General features: G+C 47.2%; 1 protein-coding gene across 1 annotated transcript in view; it reads left to right on the top strand.

Annotated features, from left to right (window-relative positions):
• The window catches only part of EXT1 (exostosin glycosyltransferase 1), a 248,912-nt gene that overhangs the window by 185,648 nt on the left and 45,033 nt on the right, over positions 1-18,231 (top strand). Inside the window, exons 2-3 of the mRNA XM_069220651.1 lie at positions 10,877-10,970; positions 12,905-13,012. Coding sequence (XP_069076752.1) covers positions 10,877-10,970; positions 12,905-13,012 — 202 coding nt within the window. The remainder of the gene's footprint in view (positions 1-10,876; positions 10,971-12,904; positions 13,013-18,231) is intronic.

Genomic DNA, 18,231 nt, shown 5'->3' with positions numbered 1-18,231 from the left:
GTGGAGATTCACCATGAAGTTGACTCCTGTGGGGACCAGTGCATGCCTGTTTCCAGTTATACATTCCTCCAGTGTTGGAACCTTTCGAGAGGGATCCCTGATGCCATTTTCCTGACGTGCAGACCCTAAGAGAAAAGCAGCCTAATATTTAATTAACGGCTGGGTGTCTGACATGAAAAAGTAATCAAAGTGCCTTAAATACTTCAAACGCAGACAGTTGTCAAAGCCATTATTAAAATAGAGGAAACTACCTCCGAAAAAAATGAATGATGTCATGTCCGAAAAGAAACGCATCAAATCTCCACCCACGATTGTCGCCAAAACGTTTGTTCAATTTTCGAAAGGGACCTCGTGTAATAGTCTTAATAGGAATGATTTTTCAGGCTGTTGTATCGGACAGTGAGCTTGAGTTTATTTGACTTTTTGATATGATAGTTAATTGGACCGAAACGTGTGTTTAAATAGTCCAGTGTGATGTCTTTAGAGAGTGCACTGTTTCCGCCCGAGTTAGTGCACTGTTGCAGAATCCCACTGCGTATTTACCTAGCTGACAGAGGGACGGCCTCATACCCCCAGAATATGAGCTCTCATACCCCCAGAATATGAGCTCTCATACCCTCGGCCTCCAACTGGCCACGTGAGCCCGCAGCAATCTGGAGAGAGCGGGAAAGCTGTTGTGAGAGGTGTCTTGCCATACTTACGAATATAATCTTAGACAATATTACTCTGGGCTGCATACAAGTTTAGAAATTAATAAATACACACCTATTTTCGAAAGCCCCCAGGTTACTGTTAAACTGACTCTTCAGTGGGGCATCGTTAGGAAATCTGACTGAGGCGTTTCATGGCGTCAGTAGGAGCTGTTTAATTCACGCATTAGCTTAACAGCATGTCGTGGTGCCACCAGAAACGTGTGAAGTGCTCTACTCCGGTGGTGCCCTTCCAACAGAGTATTTACGAAAGGTTGTGCAGATTACCCTCTTCCAGTGTTTAAGAATGAATGTTTAATAACTGTTGTTTGCTTTGCTCTGCCTTTTGTAATTTTCTTCACAAAGCAGCGCGTGTTTCGGCGTGTAATGCAGCGCTGGCAGCTCCATTGATCCCCCACTTTCCTCCTGTTGGCTCATCCCCAGGGCCTGTTCCGCCATCTTCGTCTGGCGCGAGCTGTGTTGCAGCTCCTCATCCGGGCCTCCCCACTCTTAATCTGCCACCTCCAGCCCTTCAGACCCAGGTTCATCAGCACAAGTGGCGGTGTCGTGACTCCCGCAAGTGCTTGTAATGGCCTCTAATTTGTCAGTGCTCCACAGAACAAGTGCTTCCTTGTCTGCACTCGGGCGGTCCGTCCTTCCGAATTACGTGGTACTAGTACCTCGAGGCGGGCTTTCTGTTCGGCCTGACACGTATGTGTGCAGGGTAGATACAGTCTTCGGATCTCAGCAGCAGCTCTCGCCATGCCGGGGTCTGCCCTTAATGACCTTCCTCGGAAGGCAAGCACACGGCTCGCTGAGCTAGGCCTAGACAGGCAGAGACATCTGACTCTCCAACGGGTCCATTTGTGGTCTAAAAGTGAAAACTCGTAACACTGGGTTACAACTGCCAGTCCGGGAGTTATGTTTTACCCATAGTACCCTCGGGTTCCAAACAGTTTAACGGTATGCTACTGTTGGCACTTCAGCCCCCCTCCTGGTCTATATAGCCCCCATAGGGTGCTGTGCCCGGCCATTTTCTTACGAGGTGATGATAACTTAGTCTTCTGTAGGAAACCGAAGAGTCTACCTCCGTGGAGAAGGACAGGGTCCGTTTTATATGCTGTTCCCCAGGGGGGCAAAGAGCATGTGCGCCCCGAGGCACAGTGGGATTACAGAAGGGGTCCGCAGTCGCTTGTGCGTCCCCCGTTCTGTCATACTGATAGCATTGGCACACTGATAGCACCAGCGCGATCATGAATGAGAGGGAATAACTTTGCCCCAGCAAAGGGAATGCCTTCGAAGTGCAGGTGGCACGCTGCCTGCACCACGAAACGGTGCCGCCTTGAAGCAGATGCCCTGTAGTTCACTTGAATGTGCTGCCCCCAGGGTAGCATAAGTTCGTAGTTGCCCGGGGTGACAGCTCATTCTTTGTAATATGGTGTACCGCCCCTGTTTGCTCCCGGCACACCTTTTGAAAGGTTCACTGTGGCGCAAAGAGGGAAAGTGTGCTGTATGTGTAATACGGCCATAGTTTGGCAACTAAGGGCCAGATGTATCAAAGGTTTTTACCCATTCTATGTCTATGGGAAAATGTGTTAATACATATGGCCCTAAGTTATTTACTATAAGACTTGAATCTTCTAACCTTATAGGTGTAGTGAATGCCTGAAAGCATCCCAACTAAATCATGCCGGAGCAGCTGTAACTTCACACTACGAGAAACAGAGCAGTTTGCTCTCCCTACTTATCCAAGCATTTGTAGGGTATTGAGACATGGTTTAGAAAGGAACACAGCCACACCTGCTGCCCACTCGTGTCTAATTGAGATTCTGCATGCGTATCCCTGGCAGGAGTGCAGCCATTTACACTTTTGAAGATTGCCGCTCAGCCTTAACATCCACATAAGCCTGCTCAGTGATTGGTGTAGACCTCCGACCATTTCATAAAATAACTGGATGCAGGTCACTTTAGTACAGTTAGATATTTTTATGTGGTGTTTTACAGCCTTTAGAGGTAAAGTGTAACTAGATGGCCCATGCATTAATGACAGGCACTACTTGCCTCTAGTGTGCAGCTGCTCTTGATAAAGTCTGGGTACAAATATGTGTTACTTCGTGGTTACCCTGAATGTTCTGTGGCTGTACAAAATACAGTCTGTAAGATGACTTGTAAATAACTATGTTGAAATATGTCATACATGAGCAAGGGGGGTGTGTGCACCTCATTCTGACTATGCCAGGGTTTTCAGTAGTAATATAACTAAAAAAATACAGGTGTTTGGATGGAGGGTTTGGTTTTTCCTAATGTGATGATGCCTAACACAGCTCTGATACAGGACAATGTGATAATAAAACATGTTTCCTCCTATGTGGGACTCAAATATTCAAATATCATTCTTTCCCCTCAGAAATGTTGCCTTCTGTTGGAGTCTTCCAAGTCCAAGAATGTTCTGATGGGCAGTGGCATAGTAGAAAGACCTATCCTGCGCACTAGCCAATGATTAGAGCTAACCTGCCACTGTATCCTATTTTCTACAGGCCTCCTTTTGCAGATTTTTTTTTTTTTTGCCCTCTTGTAGAATTACCCAGGATCCCTGTTTCAGTATGGCAGGACCCAGCTGCCACCAGGCAGACCTATCTTCAGCTTCTTGGGCATGCCCCTACCTGACAGAGTTAAAACTGCATTTCTCTCTTGCTGTGGCTAGAGCCTGGCTGTCTGGGAAAATCATGTGAATGGATAAGAGAAGCCATCCTTAGCATCTCGAAGTGGGATGAGGTACTGCTAAAGGTCCCTTTGTGCTGGCAGCTGTTCCTGTCCTCTGTCAGATAGCTACTCCCGGGCACTGGTTAGCAGTTAATACCCATTGTTCTTTCTTTGGGCACAGAGGCCAGCCTTTTTCCTCTAAGCCAGGTTTAACTCCTTTAGTCAAGGATGTGTATTTCAGGTCTAGAGGTGTGATGAGTGGCTGAACTAGTTTTAAGCCAGTTCTGGCTAAGACAGCATAAAGTTCATTTTTGCAAAGCTACTTTTCTGTTAAATTATCAAAACTCTGATTTCACCATTAGATCAGATTGTAGCAACTAGGCAGGAAATACTGTTGAAGCATTTGTGTATAGCCCTTTCCTAAATCGAGGTGGAAGTGAAAATGTTGATCATACCTAAACCTGTTAAGGAAAGTTCAAGGCAAGCCTACACAATTAAATAGCTTTTGGGTTTGGGTATCTAATGTGCCCTATCTTTATATATTAGCACCCTGCCCTCTGGGCTTAAAATACACACCAGAGTGCCTTAAGAGTATACAACAATAGACCTTTCCTATATGACAAACGTTTCTCTGCCATGCATATAAGCTGCAGCACAGCCAAATCACAACAATGCTACTGGCAGACCTATTTATTTTTATCTGCAAGTGGAGTCCACATATGATATTTTACTTTCCTTGCCATAGATGCACTTTTTGTTCAAATATAGTTAGCTTATATGGAATAAACAAGCTGAATAGTGAGCTTTAAAGTACAGCACATGATTTACAAGGAACACACAGGCTCTTCCATACTGTTTAGCAGTGGTAAGTGAATGGAGTCTTAAAACACACACATATGGTGCAGGAAAAACTATGGTGACCAAGTAGAAAAGCAGATTTCCTACAGGTACTTGTGTGCAAGCCAATGTATGTTGTTTTTTGCAAGCATTACTACAAATGTACTCTGTGTCTTGAAAACATGAAGATCTCATTTGAGACACAGGTACAGCCCCTGTTGTCCTGGCCTACTGCCTGTGAATACATTTGCATTGTCAAAGTGACTGGTTCTGGATTTCACATTACATTCTGGCTAAAACATTGAAAAGGAGTGCTGCATAGAAATGAGGAAGAATAAATATTGTTCTCTATATAAGCAAGGCATGTATGGGAAAAATCATTTAATCTTATGATGATTTAGTGCACTTTTGAGATGTAGTGTGCCATATATCGAAAAGCAAACTCCTCACATGAGGCGGAATAATACGCAAAACAGCCAATAGCATAAGGTGAAAGTGATTTTCCCCTCTGCTTTGGAGCTAACGTCCTTCCTATGCTTATTTTGAAGCATTAGTAAAAATAGTTCTCTGGAATAGACTGTTTAACGTATTTACATGCTTGAACACTCCCCCATAGTCAGACTAGGAAATATTCAAGCATCTAACGCTATGGAAAGTTACCTGCCATTGTTTTGTGTTGCAGACAGCTCTACTCTGACGTCGAACCTGAAAAGGGCGTCTGCCAGTGATTGTGAGAAAGCGGATGTGAAGATTTGTCAGCACTTTTTATGTATCCCATCATTGTTGGTGCCTAAGTGTGAGAGATTTAACTCTGGTGTAGGTAGACGCAGCATGTTGTGCAACGTGACCTATGCAATGCGTAGAAAAATCTACGTAATGGAGATGGTGTATTAAGTGTCCGGATATGATTATGTTAACAGTGGGAGGAGCTTAGGCACTCTTCAGACAGATCTTGCTTAAAGATGGGAACACTCCTTCCTCTAAAGGAAGTGCTGACGGGGAATCCCAAATGCAGTGTTTCAGTTCCTTGAACGCAGATCTCCATGACGTATTAAGATTTGTTTGTAATTTCGTAAAGGGCAGATTATGGCTCTAAGGGCTTCTGAATGCTTGTGAGAAAGTATCAGGTTAAAAACGTAGGCACAAATTTCACACTTGGAAAGTACACGCACAAACAAAACAAGATTCAAAGTACCCTCAGCTCTGTATATTGCATTTATACCTTGTGTAACTATGGGCGCGAGCGGTGAATCATTTATTTTCTTTCAGTTTTTAGTTTCCGATACATCTCAGACATCCTGGCCTGTGAATGAGGAGTCGCCCCCCCGTTGATTTGCGAGTCCCACTTTCCATTTCCACGCACACATGCATAACAAAGTGACACATTGGGGGCAGGATGCTGTAGACAAACAGCCTGTTTACCCTGCCCCTTTTCTTCACGGATTGGGCTCTCCGCAGTATGCTGCCTGTGTTCAGCATCGCCTCGCGGGAGCTGCCGCGCGTTTGAGGGTGACCGTGGTCTGTCTTGAACTCAGTCACTTTCTGGGTTCAGACCTCGAGGGTAGTTCACGCGTTGGACCTTTCACCGGACAGAGCACAGACCACGCGCCTTTAACCGTCTCAAGCCCCCAGGGGTGCGCGGTGGCGTGAGGAAACTTGAGGGGGCGCCTGCAAAGTACACCACCACCCCACACCCGCTCACTCGGGAGCTGTCGGGGCACTGTGCTGAGAACCCTCGCCGCGGGGGCCTTTGTTACGCGTCTTGTTCACGTGGCCGTGCACGCGGAAGTCTCTTGTTCAGTGCCTTAATGCAGGACAAGTTTGTCTTTTGTACGGAATATAGACCTCTTAATGCATTCACAGCCGTCCTTTTTCTTGTGCAAGTTAGCACCTCACGCTTGTTTAATCAAGTGGGCGTTGATGAGCTTCCTCCCGTAATCATGGGTCTGTCATTGACACACCCCGGAACAGATAAACATAGTTATCAGCCCTCACACACACACTCTCTCTTTGTGTGTGTGTGTGTGTGTGTGTGTGTGTGTGTGTATATATATATATATATATATATATATATATATATATCTCCATCCATCCGCGGGCCCGGTCAAACTAGAATGCTAGAGGTGGAAAATGTGGTACACGTCGCTGTCACAGTTTAATCAGTCCCCACAAGGTGATGCCACTGACCCCTGTATTGTGCAGACAGGTCAAGTCCAGCACAGTCCAATGGGGGAGGCGACTATTAGCTAATGGCGGCCGGGGCTGCCCTCTGACATGTCTGTGCCGAGGGGTCGTGAACACAATGCACAGTAGCGATGGAAGGGGTGCTGGCGGTAATAACTAAAGTGCATTGTAAATTATAATCTGGCGCTTAGTGCAGTACCCAGGAGCCCTTTGGGTTAGTGCGTTTTTGAGCTTTACCTGGCGGTCAGTGGGAGCAGACACTAGTGTGCTAACCACCAGCTCAGAGAGCTGCAGGGAATTCACGACGGGCAGTGTCCCTTGGGTCGCAGGCTTATCCCAAGGATGTCGGAAGACCCCTCCCTATTCTCCCCTCCACCCACACCCAGCTGTAGTTGACGTACGCTGAAAGTTCCCTTTGAAATCGGAATTTATCAGATGTCTCCTTGAGCTCCCGCTGCAGGTCCCTCGCCTGTCATTTTGTTAGTTTGAAGAACCGCAGGGTCAGCTCTGCCGTTCACCTATTGGGGTCGATAAAATGAAGGGCTTCAGTTTGGCAGGTTCCTAGATGCCATTTGAGATATGCCGTGCTAAAAGGTGACTTTCGTTTCTCGTTGCGCTGGAGGGAGCTGTGCGGCCTGGACAAATTTGTAGAGGACGGTGTACAAACAACGCCCCAAGCTCGGCCAGCGTCTCCATCCAAGAAGACCCCCGCTGGCTGGCGGAGCAGAGCCGAGAAGAGCTCAGCTTGTCCTCAGCTCCTGGTGCTTTGTCTCCGCCTGGCGTTAAATGCATGTTTTACTGAATGCTTCTTTGTGCATCAAAGCATTTACCTCTACCTCTACCAACAGGTGCTTTCCTTCTGCTACTGCCTACATCATGATAGTAAGGGGTGGCTAATTAGTAAGTGTGCAGTGCATGATGTTACCTCATTAATCATGGTCGCTCTGGATACGCGGTGAGCAGTGGGCCCCTAGGAGGGCATTGTGATGTGTCTGCAAAAAACTAGCCCGCCTGTAAAAAAAAAAAATTATAATAATAATAAAATGCCACACACTCCCACCTCAGCAGAAGAAAGGAGGCAAGATAAGCAACTGATTGTACCACCACAAAGACACTGGAGGTTCGAGATGTCCCCTACTCTAAAGTAGTTGATCAAAATGTAGTAACTGCCTATTGAGCATAATGTCTCGTGATAAACTCTCTGGGCCAAAAGGAAATGTTAATTAGAGGCCGTTGCCTCTGTTTGCTTAATCTAATTCTAGTGCTCCACGTTAATAATCGACCCCCAGAGTGGAATGTGAAAAGGAAGATAGAGTAACTGCAGGTTCAGGTGTGGGTTGGTATTTCTAGGCCTTGGGCTGACAACTCTAGAACAAAGCGCTTTAGACCTATATGTTTTTCTCTATTTGAGGCAAGCCTCCTGGAAAACACCAGCACCCTTGGAAATATTTCCACTCTGACCTGGTGCTGGTGTGTGTGGGAGGGGTGTGGGGATACCATGAAGGGGCGGTATGGGTTGAGGATACTGAAACTGCCAGAGTGCCTGTTTGGCATAGGCAAGCGAGTTCCCAAAGGCCGCTCCCTCACACTTGAGCGCTTTAAAGGACTGCCTCTAGTGTCCTGGTAAGATTTACTTTGCGTACAGAGCGTCTGTACTTAAACTGGAAGCCTAGAATTGTGTAAGGGTTTCCAGCTCATCCTAGTTTTTACCATGTGCTCATGTCTGTTCACCTGGTGGCTGCATGAAGATTTCCCGTGTGGGTGACGGGGCCCATGATATGATTTGGCAGGTGTAGTCCCTTACTGTGGAAGGGGAACATGACCTTAGCTCGACTTTCCCTCGTTTCATTACAATTTCTACATTATTTTTGGCCTGTGGTCTTAACCAGCGCTACTTATTAGCCTCGGACAGGGAGAAATGTGTTACCTGGTTGTTAGTAGTCTGGTACGAAAACTCAGAGTCCAGTATTGCAGTGTCTAACTTGGTGTATGCATGATCAGGTGCACAAGTGCCCATTGACTTCGAGGTGTTCGTTTCGGTCACCCTTGCCTACATACCACAGGTCAGGAGAAAAGTAAAGAAGAATGATTAACTTAAGTCCTGATGGATTTGTAAGGAGATTTAGATGAAACTGTCACAATTTGATGTATGTTCCTTGTGCTCCTGCCTTGAAGTGATTTTCACTTGTATAGTATTTGAGCTACTTACTCGGATGCTCGCAGATGTACAGTGGCAACATGCGGGTCCTGCGATGGTTGGAGACTAGTTGGAGTTACTAAAGGCATCCTGCTTGGTAGCTCTGTTGGTTAGGAAGGTACACTAAGAGAGCAGGACACAATTGCAAAACCCCCTGCCTTGTATTTTTATGTTTTTATAAAGGAGTGTTTGTTCGGCCACTAGGAGCATTCCTCATATCTACAAATTCTTTCCAGGCATCTTTCTTTAGGAAGGCGACCTTGACTTTCTGGCTGCTCTTTGGGAAACATTTGTAAACTAAACGTCTTTGTTTTCACCATTTATAACAAGAATGGAAATTGTGTTGTTGCGAGTGTAGCAGTGAAACTGGTATCCTCTAATATCCAACAAGTACCTGATGCATATGTCTGAATACCAGAAGCTGCTTTAGTACAACCACTCTCAAATATACTTAATGCTAACCTGGAACCTGCAGACCTGTGTGCTAATCCCGCTTTCGGCAGGTGACCAAAAATGTTAGGATTGTGGTAAACTGTAAGTATCTATCTCACATTTTAAATCAGTGGAAGATGCGTGTAACTGCACAACGCGTGGGACCTCGTAATCCCCATTAGCACATTGTGTTTCACGACCTCCTCACCTTTTTTTTTTTTTTTTTTTTTTTGCAACATGGTTTCAGTATAACCCTGCCCACAACCGCCTGTAGTGTTATATGTACAGCACCTTAACTTAAAAATGCTTTCGTTGTCCTAAAAAGCCAACCTCTGTAAAGCGTTCCACAGCTCCCTGGAATTAGGTTCAAGCTACTTCAAAAACTGAACGTGAAATAAAAACATCCCTGCGCATTCGCTTTTCGCTCCTTCTCTCCAGGTGACCATACTGGCATTGTGCCCCGCAGGTTGCCCCGGCTCACTGCGGTAGCGCCCGCATTGGGTGGTAAGCCTGGGACCTGGACGTGACTGGCAGCGCGCAGGGACCTCCGTGCTTGCATACGTTTCATGGCCTCCGAGAGTACGGGTTACCTTTCAGAGGGTCCCGTGCCCTCGTGCTGGCCCCGGGCACCTCTCCATGCTCTCTCCCCTCACCCGCCTCTCTCTCCCCTCACCCGCCTCTCTCTCCCCTCACCCGCCTCTCTCTCCCCTCACCCGCCTCTCTCTCCCCTCACCCGCCTCTCTCTCCCCTCACCCGCCTCTCTCTCCCCTCACCCGCCTCTTTCTCTCCCCTCACCCGCCTCTCTCTCCCCTCACCCGCCTCTTTCTCTCCCCTCACCGACCTCTCTTCCCTCGCCTGCCTCTCTCTCTCTCCCCTCACCCGCCTCTCTCTCTCCCCTCACCCGCCGCTCTCTCTCTCTCTCTCTCTCTCTCTCTCCCCTCACCCGCCTCTCTCTCTCCCCTCACCTGCCTCTCTCTCTCCCCTCACCGACCTCTCCCCCCTCGCCCGCCTCTCTCTCCCCCCTCGCCAGCCTCTCTCTCCCCCCTCGCCAGCCTCTCTCTCCCCCCTCGCCCACCTCTCCTCGCTCCCTCCCCCCTCACCCGCCTCTCTCTCTCCCCTCACCCGCCTCTCTCTCTCCCCTCACCCGCCTCTCTCTCTCCCCTCACCCGCCTCTCTCTCTCCCCTCACCGACCTCTCCCCCCTCGCCCACCTCTCTCTCTCCCCCCTCGCCCACCTCTCTCTCTCTCCCCCCTCGCCCACCTCTCTCTCTCCCCCCTCGCCCACCTCTCTCCCCCCTCGCCCACCTCTCTCTCTCCCCCTCGCCCACCTCTCTCTCCCTCTCGCCCAACTCTCTCTCTCCCCTCACCCACCTCTCTCTCCCCTCACCCACCTCTCTCTCCCCTCACCCGCCTCTCTCTCTCCCCTCACCCGCCTCTCTCTCCCCTCACCGACCTCTCTCTCTCTTCCCTCACCCGCCTCTCTCTCCCCTCACCGACCTCTCCCCCCTCGCCCGCCTCTCTCTCCCCCCTCGCCCACCTCTCCCTCTCCCCCCTCGCCCACCTCTCCCTCTCCCCCCTCGCCCACCTCTCCCTCTCTCCCCTCGCCCACCTCTCCTCGCTCTCTCCCCCCCCCCCCCTCACCCGCCTCTCTCAACACCAGAAGACACCTCTTGCCTGCATGTATGTCAGTAGGGTACATACCGGCGATCGGTGTGACGTCTGAATGCTACTGTGATGCGCTTGTGGTCACTGGCTGACAGCAGAAGCCACAGTGTTATGAACGCTTTGCCATGCTTGTTGGTACAAGCCGCTAACTGCCCTCTCTTTGTTCGCAGGTATGATTATCGTGAAATGCTGCACAATGCCACTTTCTGCCTGGTGCCTCGCGGCCGCAGGCTTGGATCCTTCAGGTTTCTGGAGGCGCTGCAGGTAAGAGCGTTGCACATGGGGGCTGCCATTCGCGAGCACTGGGTCTTTGGAGGAGGGCAGAATTATTTAAAGTCTGAAGCTGTGGTGGAGCCTGGGAGGGCAGTCGTTTCAGAGCCCTCGGGATTGGTCTTATACCAAACTATATTGGCTTTTATATTGAATGGCAAAAATATTGTCCTAGATATTTTTTATGTAAATCTTTTTTCCTTTTAAGCGAGATTGACTATAAGGGCATGATATAACTTAACTGTGATGTCACTTTCTGTAACGTCTTTTTGAATACTATTTTCCTTGGGACTTGTGCCCTGGTGATGCCTTGTGAGAGCACCAGAGCTATTGAAGGGAAGAGAGCAGTACGGGGGGGTCCCCTCTATATCTTCCTTTGCAATCTCGTCCGGCACGCGTGTGCTAAACAAAGGAGCTTAGCGTCAGAGGCAGCAGCCATTTACTAAAGTGCTACTGTCCTGGACCAGTGTGTACCGCCTGCCCCGCAGCAGACCTCAGGCATCGGTGCTGAGGCTAGAGCTTAGAAGGAGGGAAGAGGGCCTGGGTAAGGGCCTTGAGGCTCACTGTAGAGCTGGCTGCTCCATGCCCATCACAACAGTGTGAAAAGGTTCTCAATTTTGTAAGAAAACAGTAGCTGTTGTGACCGACTGACCTGTGTGTGCTAATCCTAGAAACAGAGTATTGTCATTTAAGCAGGCCCGCTTTAGCCTTCCTTTTCTTCTCTTAAAACATGTTAATAAAAACAAGGTAGGGGTGCAACTGAGTGGGGGCAGGGCCAGCTCCTCCACTAAGGCAGAGGAGCGTTGCCCCACTGGATTGTGGGGACAGGAAATATGAAATGTTAACGCGATGTTATCATCATTTTTTCCCTTCCTGGGAGCAAGGGGTCGGGCTGGCCTGGAGAGAGGGGGGCCGGAAAAGGGCTGTAGGAGGGGTTTCACAGCACAAAGTTTGCATGTCTGTTTGGCTGGCTGTGTTGGGCCAGCCAAACAGACATGCGCACTGTGCATGTTCTCTACCCTGCTGTATTTCGCAGCCGAGTAGAGAACATGCACATTCTCACACTCCCAGACTGAGCGGTGAAGCAGGCCATTCAGACCAGTCACGACACTGCTGCGTCTCTCCCAAAGGTAAGCGTTTTATATACTCCCTCACACCCCGTCCCGCCATTGAGTAACCGCCACCACTTGGTGAGGGCCTCTACTTGCCACACAAGTCACTGCATCTAGTTAAATATACAACAGATCAGCAGTGTTCCAGTGAGGCTAGTCCTCCGTTTCTCCCTTTCTAATCACGAGTTAATGTTTAATGGTTGTGTAGGTTTTCGTTGTCCACTTTATAATGTAGGAGCTCCCTCTCAGCAGCAGCTGTGGCATCACAACGCACACCACCTTTGGCAGGAGGGGGCCTGGTCCACAGAATGCGGACACAGGCTGTCAGTCCCTTCGCATTGAAGTCTGCTGACTGCAGTGGGTGCAATGTACCGATCCATTGAAGGGGAAACATTAATCCAGCCCAAGTTGTGTGTTCCTTTTGTACTGCCTGCATTTTTAAGTAAAGTTTCACAAGCCAGCATTGCTTATAATGTAAAGTGCCCACTGGCAATATCTGCGTTGAAAGTGCGAACTACCGGTTCAAATCCGGGCAGTGATGAGCGAGCCGTTCATTCTCCAGAGGTCGGTAAATTGGTTTGGCCAATACTAACACCACTTAGGAACACTGCTATGGAATGCCAAAACTGGAAACAAGCACTTTATAACGAGCGGCAAGGGGGGCATTTCTGCGTCTTACTTTTGACGTCCCAGTCATTTGTCGCATGCACGTGTGAAATTTACCGCAGTGGCGATGGGTGGAGAAGGGCTGTGTGACTAAATGAATGTAAAGCCATTGAAGGTCATCTGCTCATAACGTGTTGGCTTCGTCTGCAGGCTGCATGTGTCCCAGTCATGCTTAGCAACGGATGGGAGTTGCCGTTTTCCGAAGTTATCGATTGGAACCAGGCAGCTGTCATAGGAGACGAGAGATTGTTATTACAGGTAAGAGCGGCAGCAGTTCATTCTTCACACCTGTGGTGATTAAACGCCGCGGCCTCCGGTGTAGTTTGACAAATTAGTGGGATTATTAGATCCAGTAGAGAGAGTAGTAAGAGGAATGATTCAGGATGCTGGCTTTGAGACTTAATCAGGAGTGATAACTGGCACATTACACTCTGTGCATCTGCTTACATGAAGTGTCTTCTAGTAACAGCTGGCCCTCCTTTATACCATGCATCTCAGTATTGTGTTTTGGATTAACCCTGTGCTCAGGGAAAAGCACTGCATTTGTATTAAGACGCAATCATGCTTGCATATTACATTTTTTTTATATAGCTGTCACACCAGTGTAGGACTCAAGGCACTGGACACTTAAAATAGATGCAACATCTAGAATATCCTAAAGTCTGAGTGCCTTCTTGAATAAACCCGATGCTCTGAGAAATGTCCTTGTGATGTAAACACATTTATGTGAATATGAAACAAACTTTTAATGGTAAAAAGGAAATCACTTTAGCCATTGTGTAGAAATTGCATTCCGCTATTTAAGGTTTCAGTCTAAAGCCCTTCCCTAACCCTAGTCCACAAGTTAGGGAGGTTCACACTGTGGACAAAATTATCCCCTTTTCTAACTCCCGAATGCATCGATCAGACGTTGTCTCTCTAAGAAGCCACACAACTTCACAGGTTTTTCTGCCCGCCGTGATATTTTACACATTCCCTTTGTTTTCATGTGAACATTTTACATCATTCACAGCTCATCTGCCATTTACTTTAGCATAATATATGAGTATATTAGTTTCCCTTTTATTTTTAGTGAGAGAAAATCTTTACGGTTGAGCCATGCAGGCAATTCTTATGATGATTTTCCCTGGTATCTTGCAAAATCAGTGCCAAAGGGCAGTCCGCACATGTATGTATTTATTTATGATAACATTGACTATTCTGAGCTAGGACCCCAAAGGTGGGCCCTACTGTCAAGATCACACCTGATGGTAGAAAGTGTTGGGGTACTGGATGATGGATTTGAATTTCTGGTGAAAGTAACCACTAGCTATTCCAGCCAAACATTAACCTGTTCAAAGACAAATTTAGAGTAGGCGTTGCACTCCTTCACTATCTGATTACAAAATGTTAACCCTGAATCCGGAGATTTCAGCAAAGGCTAGAGTGAGTATCCTTTGGTAATTCAAGGTGCAAATGCAGGACGTCTGTAGCGAATGTTGGGGAATGTGTTCAGTCTTCAGCCCAACCCCCTTCTGTCCCCCCCCCCCCATCCACCCCCCAGGCTAGGGTTGTTTTAATTCCAGTGTTCAGTCTAATTCTCTTGAGAATGCGTCCATATTTATTACAAATAATCAGGAGAAAGGGGGCACAACGGGCGCCCCTTCTAAATCTCCACTGCAGGAGAAGGGATTTATGTGAACACATTCAGCCATATACATACAACATGCTGATCTTTTGTGATTGTCCCGAAACGAGTATAGGACGCCTATCCCAACAGCCAGGAGGTGGACAGAAATTCCTAATTAACATAGTTGAAGGCAGGCTTTTTAAAATCTACATTTAATGGCTTGCTTTTCACATAAAGGAATCAGAAAAAAGTCTTATTCCCATAAATCTAGGGAATTACAGTGGCGAGGTATTTCTTAAAGTAACTTTAATATTTGTTGGCTGGATTACAAGGCCATTTGTTATTTTATTTTTCTTAGATCTGTTATTTGGGTTATCTCTGTTTAAGATAAATAATTGGCCTGTACTCTTTCTTAGCCACTAGGACTTTGAGAAGTGGCAGATTCTCACCAGTTTCTGAAATCCGCTTCTGGGAGGCTACTTTCATAGAAGCAAGACCTTGGACATGGTTTCAAACTGGGATCTAGCCTCTGACAGCTGCCTTGTCAATAGTGAGCTGCATCCTAGGTGATGTCTATTCTGGTGTACGTCGTGTGTGTGTGTGTGTGTGTGTGTGTGTGTGTGTGTGTGTGGGGGCACGTGTATGAAGAAGGTATAATCTCCTGCTCTTTGATTAAAGGGTCTACTAAGGATTTCACTCTACTATTAAGGTCCTGTGGGAGAGCCGATAAGGGAGACCTGATTAGCCAAAGTGCAATTGAGTAGTTTTCTGTAAATGGAACCAATCCCCGGAGATGCATGTTCTTCAGTGATTTTAACTACCTTTTGTGAAAGCTATTTTAAAAATCATTGGCAAAGCCAATAGGTCTCACCTTTGGGACGTATTGGCTTTGCCGGTGCTTTTTGGTGATGCTAATATTGAACATCATCAGTAAAAAAAAAAAGGGGGGGGGGGGTTTGTCTTTTGCTTTGTTCTTTAGTATTGGCCGAAAAAAAAAAAAAAGACACAATGGCACGTTCACTGTTGGAAGTTATGTCTTTCTTTAGGGATCTAAGATGACTATTGCCACTTAGTTTGTTCAGTTTAAAAAAAAAACTGTGCGAAAGCACTTTTGTGGAGAGCTGGCAGCAGTTTGCTGCCTGGCATACCGACAAAAAATGGCAGAGGATGTGTGTGGGGGGGGGGGGGAGAGGGCAGAGGAGGAGTATTTTAAGAGAACCAATGAAGAATTAGCAGAACCTGTATTACCAGGCACTATTTAAAAAAAAAAAAAAAAAAAATGTTATTCCCAGACAGAAACATGCACCAAAGAACCCTAGGAGAGAGGCTGTGGCGTAAGGGCCAGAGCTGCCGACTCTGGAGCTGGGAAACATGGTTTGAGTCTTGGCGCTGGCTCATCATGCTGTGATTCTGGGCAAATCGCTTGATCTCCCCTTGCTAACAAAAATGAATGTGTTCTTGTGTAATGTAACCGCTGCTGATGTGAAGCACAGTAAATACTTTTGAATCGAGTTTTCACTATATAAAACTGAAAATAAAGTGCTCCAATACCTTTGTGTCGAATTTCTGCTACATAAAACTGCAAAAATAAATAAGACCTTCCGACATCGCAAAGAAACAGCAAGGTGCCTGAAAAGAAGGAAGAGGAAGAAACAACATACGGCCACACTGCGTGAATCCGCAAGGCAAAAGAGAAAAATAGTGTGCCACACTAAGTTACATGGCTGATCGTGCAGTAATCGATGTAACAAGATCAGTCTCTAAGGCGGTAACGAACCAGCCTCAAGACGGAACAAATGTAAAGCATTTACCAACGTCATCAAGGGATTTTTGGAAGGCAGGTGCAGGATCCAGTGAAAGTGATGGACATGGTAAAGCCCACAGAATAGATTACAACATGTCGAGAAGAGCTGTGCTTGGGCACTCCTATGCTCGACCTAAAAAAAAAAAGCACAAAAGCCAATTGGGGGGGTGGGGGGTCTCCAGTTGCAGATCGTGGGATAGAGGCTACTGCTATGTTGTGGCTGTCAATGTGTCCATCATTTATGAATGTTACGGGTATGTCATGCCTCTCCTTGCCCTGCTCTGTGGGAACCACTCGAGGCTCCTTTTCCGACCTCTGGTAACATGGACATTTCTGTGGCCATTAGACACGTGCCTGTGTAGAAGGAGGGCCTGCTCCTTTTCTCTAACTTTGGAGGGGGGGGGGCGCAACGGTGAAGTTACCTCTACAGAAAAGAGGCCGCCTTCTGATTTAGGCTCCCTTGAAGGAAACTTTGAAGATGTCCTGATTATATGCGCAATAGAATTAACTTCTGGGCGGTTGCAATCAAGGCTGACGATGAAACCCATGGCAAGGCAAACATGCCAGGTAAACGAGAAAGGCAGACTTTTCTGGACTAGAGTGAAAAGATGAGGGAACCGGAAGCCGTTGCTGCCTTCATTTGAACCGTTGTGCTTTTCCGGTCTCGTGCGTTTTATCACTCCTCCCGCCTCGTGCACTGCATGAAAGCGCAGCACATTGCACACCACCTGAACCGCATTTCAAGTCTTGTAAGGGGCTGCTGAGCGGGGCGTTGCCCATAACGTGCCCTCTGCTTTCTGCGCCATTGCTTCCATATTGAGCCGCTACTGTGCCTTCATTAACAACGTTTTAAAGAGCTGGCAGCCCGCCTGGATGTCTGCCCAGGGAAATGTTTTATTTTTATGTTGCACTTTTTCATTTCCCGTTTTAGAGCAGCTCAGATGTTTTTGTATGCCGTGCCCCTCTGTGGCAGCGCGAGCCTGCCTAGGACCTGTTCCACTGTGCGCGCGACGCATGCACATTCGTAAATAAAGCCCGCTCGCCTCGGCTTCCTCACAGATTGGAGCAGTCGGAGGCCCCTTTTTGACATCACAGGTGATGTGAAAAGGGTTGCATCTCGCCTCGTTTATATCGATATCAGCCCCCCCCTTGCAAGATCGGATTTTAACGAATTCAAGTCTGCAGATTTCTTCGTGATAATTCGTCTCCTTCACATGTGAGCATATGGCCATAGGTCCAATTATATCTAGTGATGAAGCTAACAGCTGGCGCGTCTATTTCCAACTGAGCTGTTTTTGCTTTTTGTGTGCTTACTGTGGCAGTGGCTGACACGACAGCACACTGGTGCCATCTTGCATCGCGAATTTCACACGTTATGGATTGTTTAAACAGAAAATGAATTTTCATGACAAAAATATGTCCCAATGTGGAGTTGACAGCCGAAGCTCTTTTCACAATTTCTTCTACGCAAATTAAATTCTGCACGAATGATACCTTAAATAGCCAACCCTCGAGGTTACCATGAGTATACACTAGGTTAGTCAGCTGAACACGTACAGTCTTTACAACTTCATGACACACCGAATCACACTCATAACCCTCCCGTCTTTTAGTGGTTTGTATACATATCTGTAAGAATGTTAACTTTTTTAAAGGAACAAGATGGAAAAGTATGTGTTTCAAGGAAGGAATCCATTAGACTTTGAAAAAAGTGGAAAATATAGGGACTTTTTAAAAACTGCCCATCAAAGGGTGGATTGTAAATGTCCTTTCTAAACTGCCTCAGTGTCTTGAACTTAAGCAGGTTCATCTTCAGGACTAGAACTCTTGATTTCAGACGTCTAATTTATATTTGAGGGGTGTTGTCAGATTCTGAGCTCGACACTGCCACCATACTTGGGTGCTTAGGTGAAAGCAGAGCCCTGTACGTGTCTATTCAGGAACAAGCTGTAGTTTACCATTTACTAAATGTTTGTCCTTATTCTCCTTCATGCTCGGTGCATTCTCAGTAGCACTGCCCATCATCTGCCTCACCCACCCCTCTGTCTCATGATAGAGAGTTGT

This window comes from Pleurodeles waltl, chromosome 2_2 (assembly GCF_031143425.1).
Source record: "Pleurodeles waltl isolate 20211129_DDA chromosome 2_2, aPleWal1.hap1.20221129, whole genome shotgun sequence".
NCBI classification, from domain to species: Eukaryota; Metazoa; Chordata; class Amphibia; order Caudata; family Salamandridae; genus Pleurodeles; species Pleurodeles waltl.
Note: the sequence above shows the minus strand (reverse complement) of the source record. Positions and strands in the feature narration are given on the sequence as shown.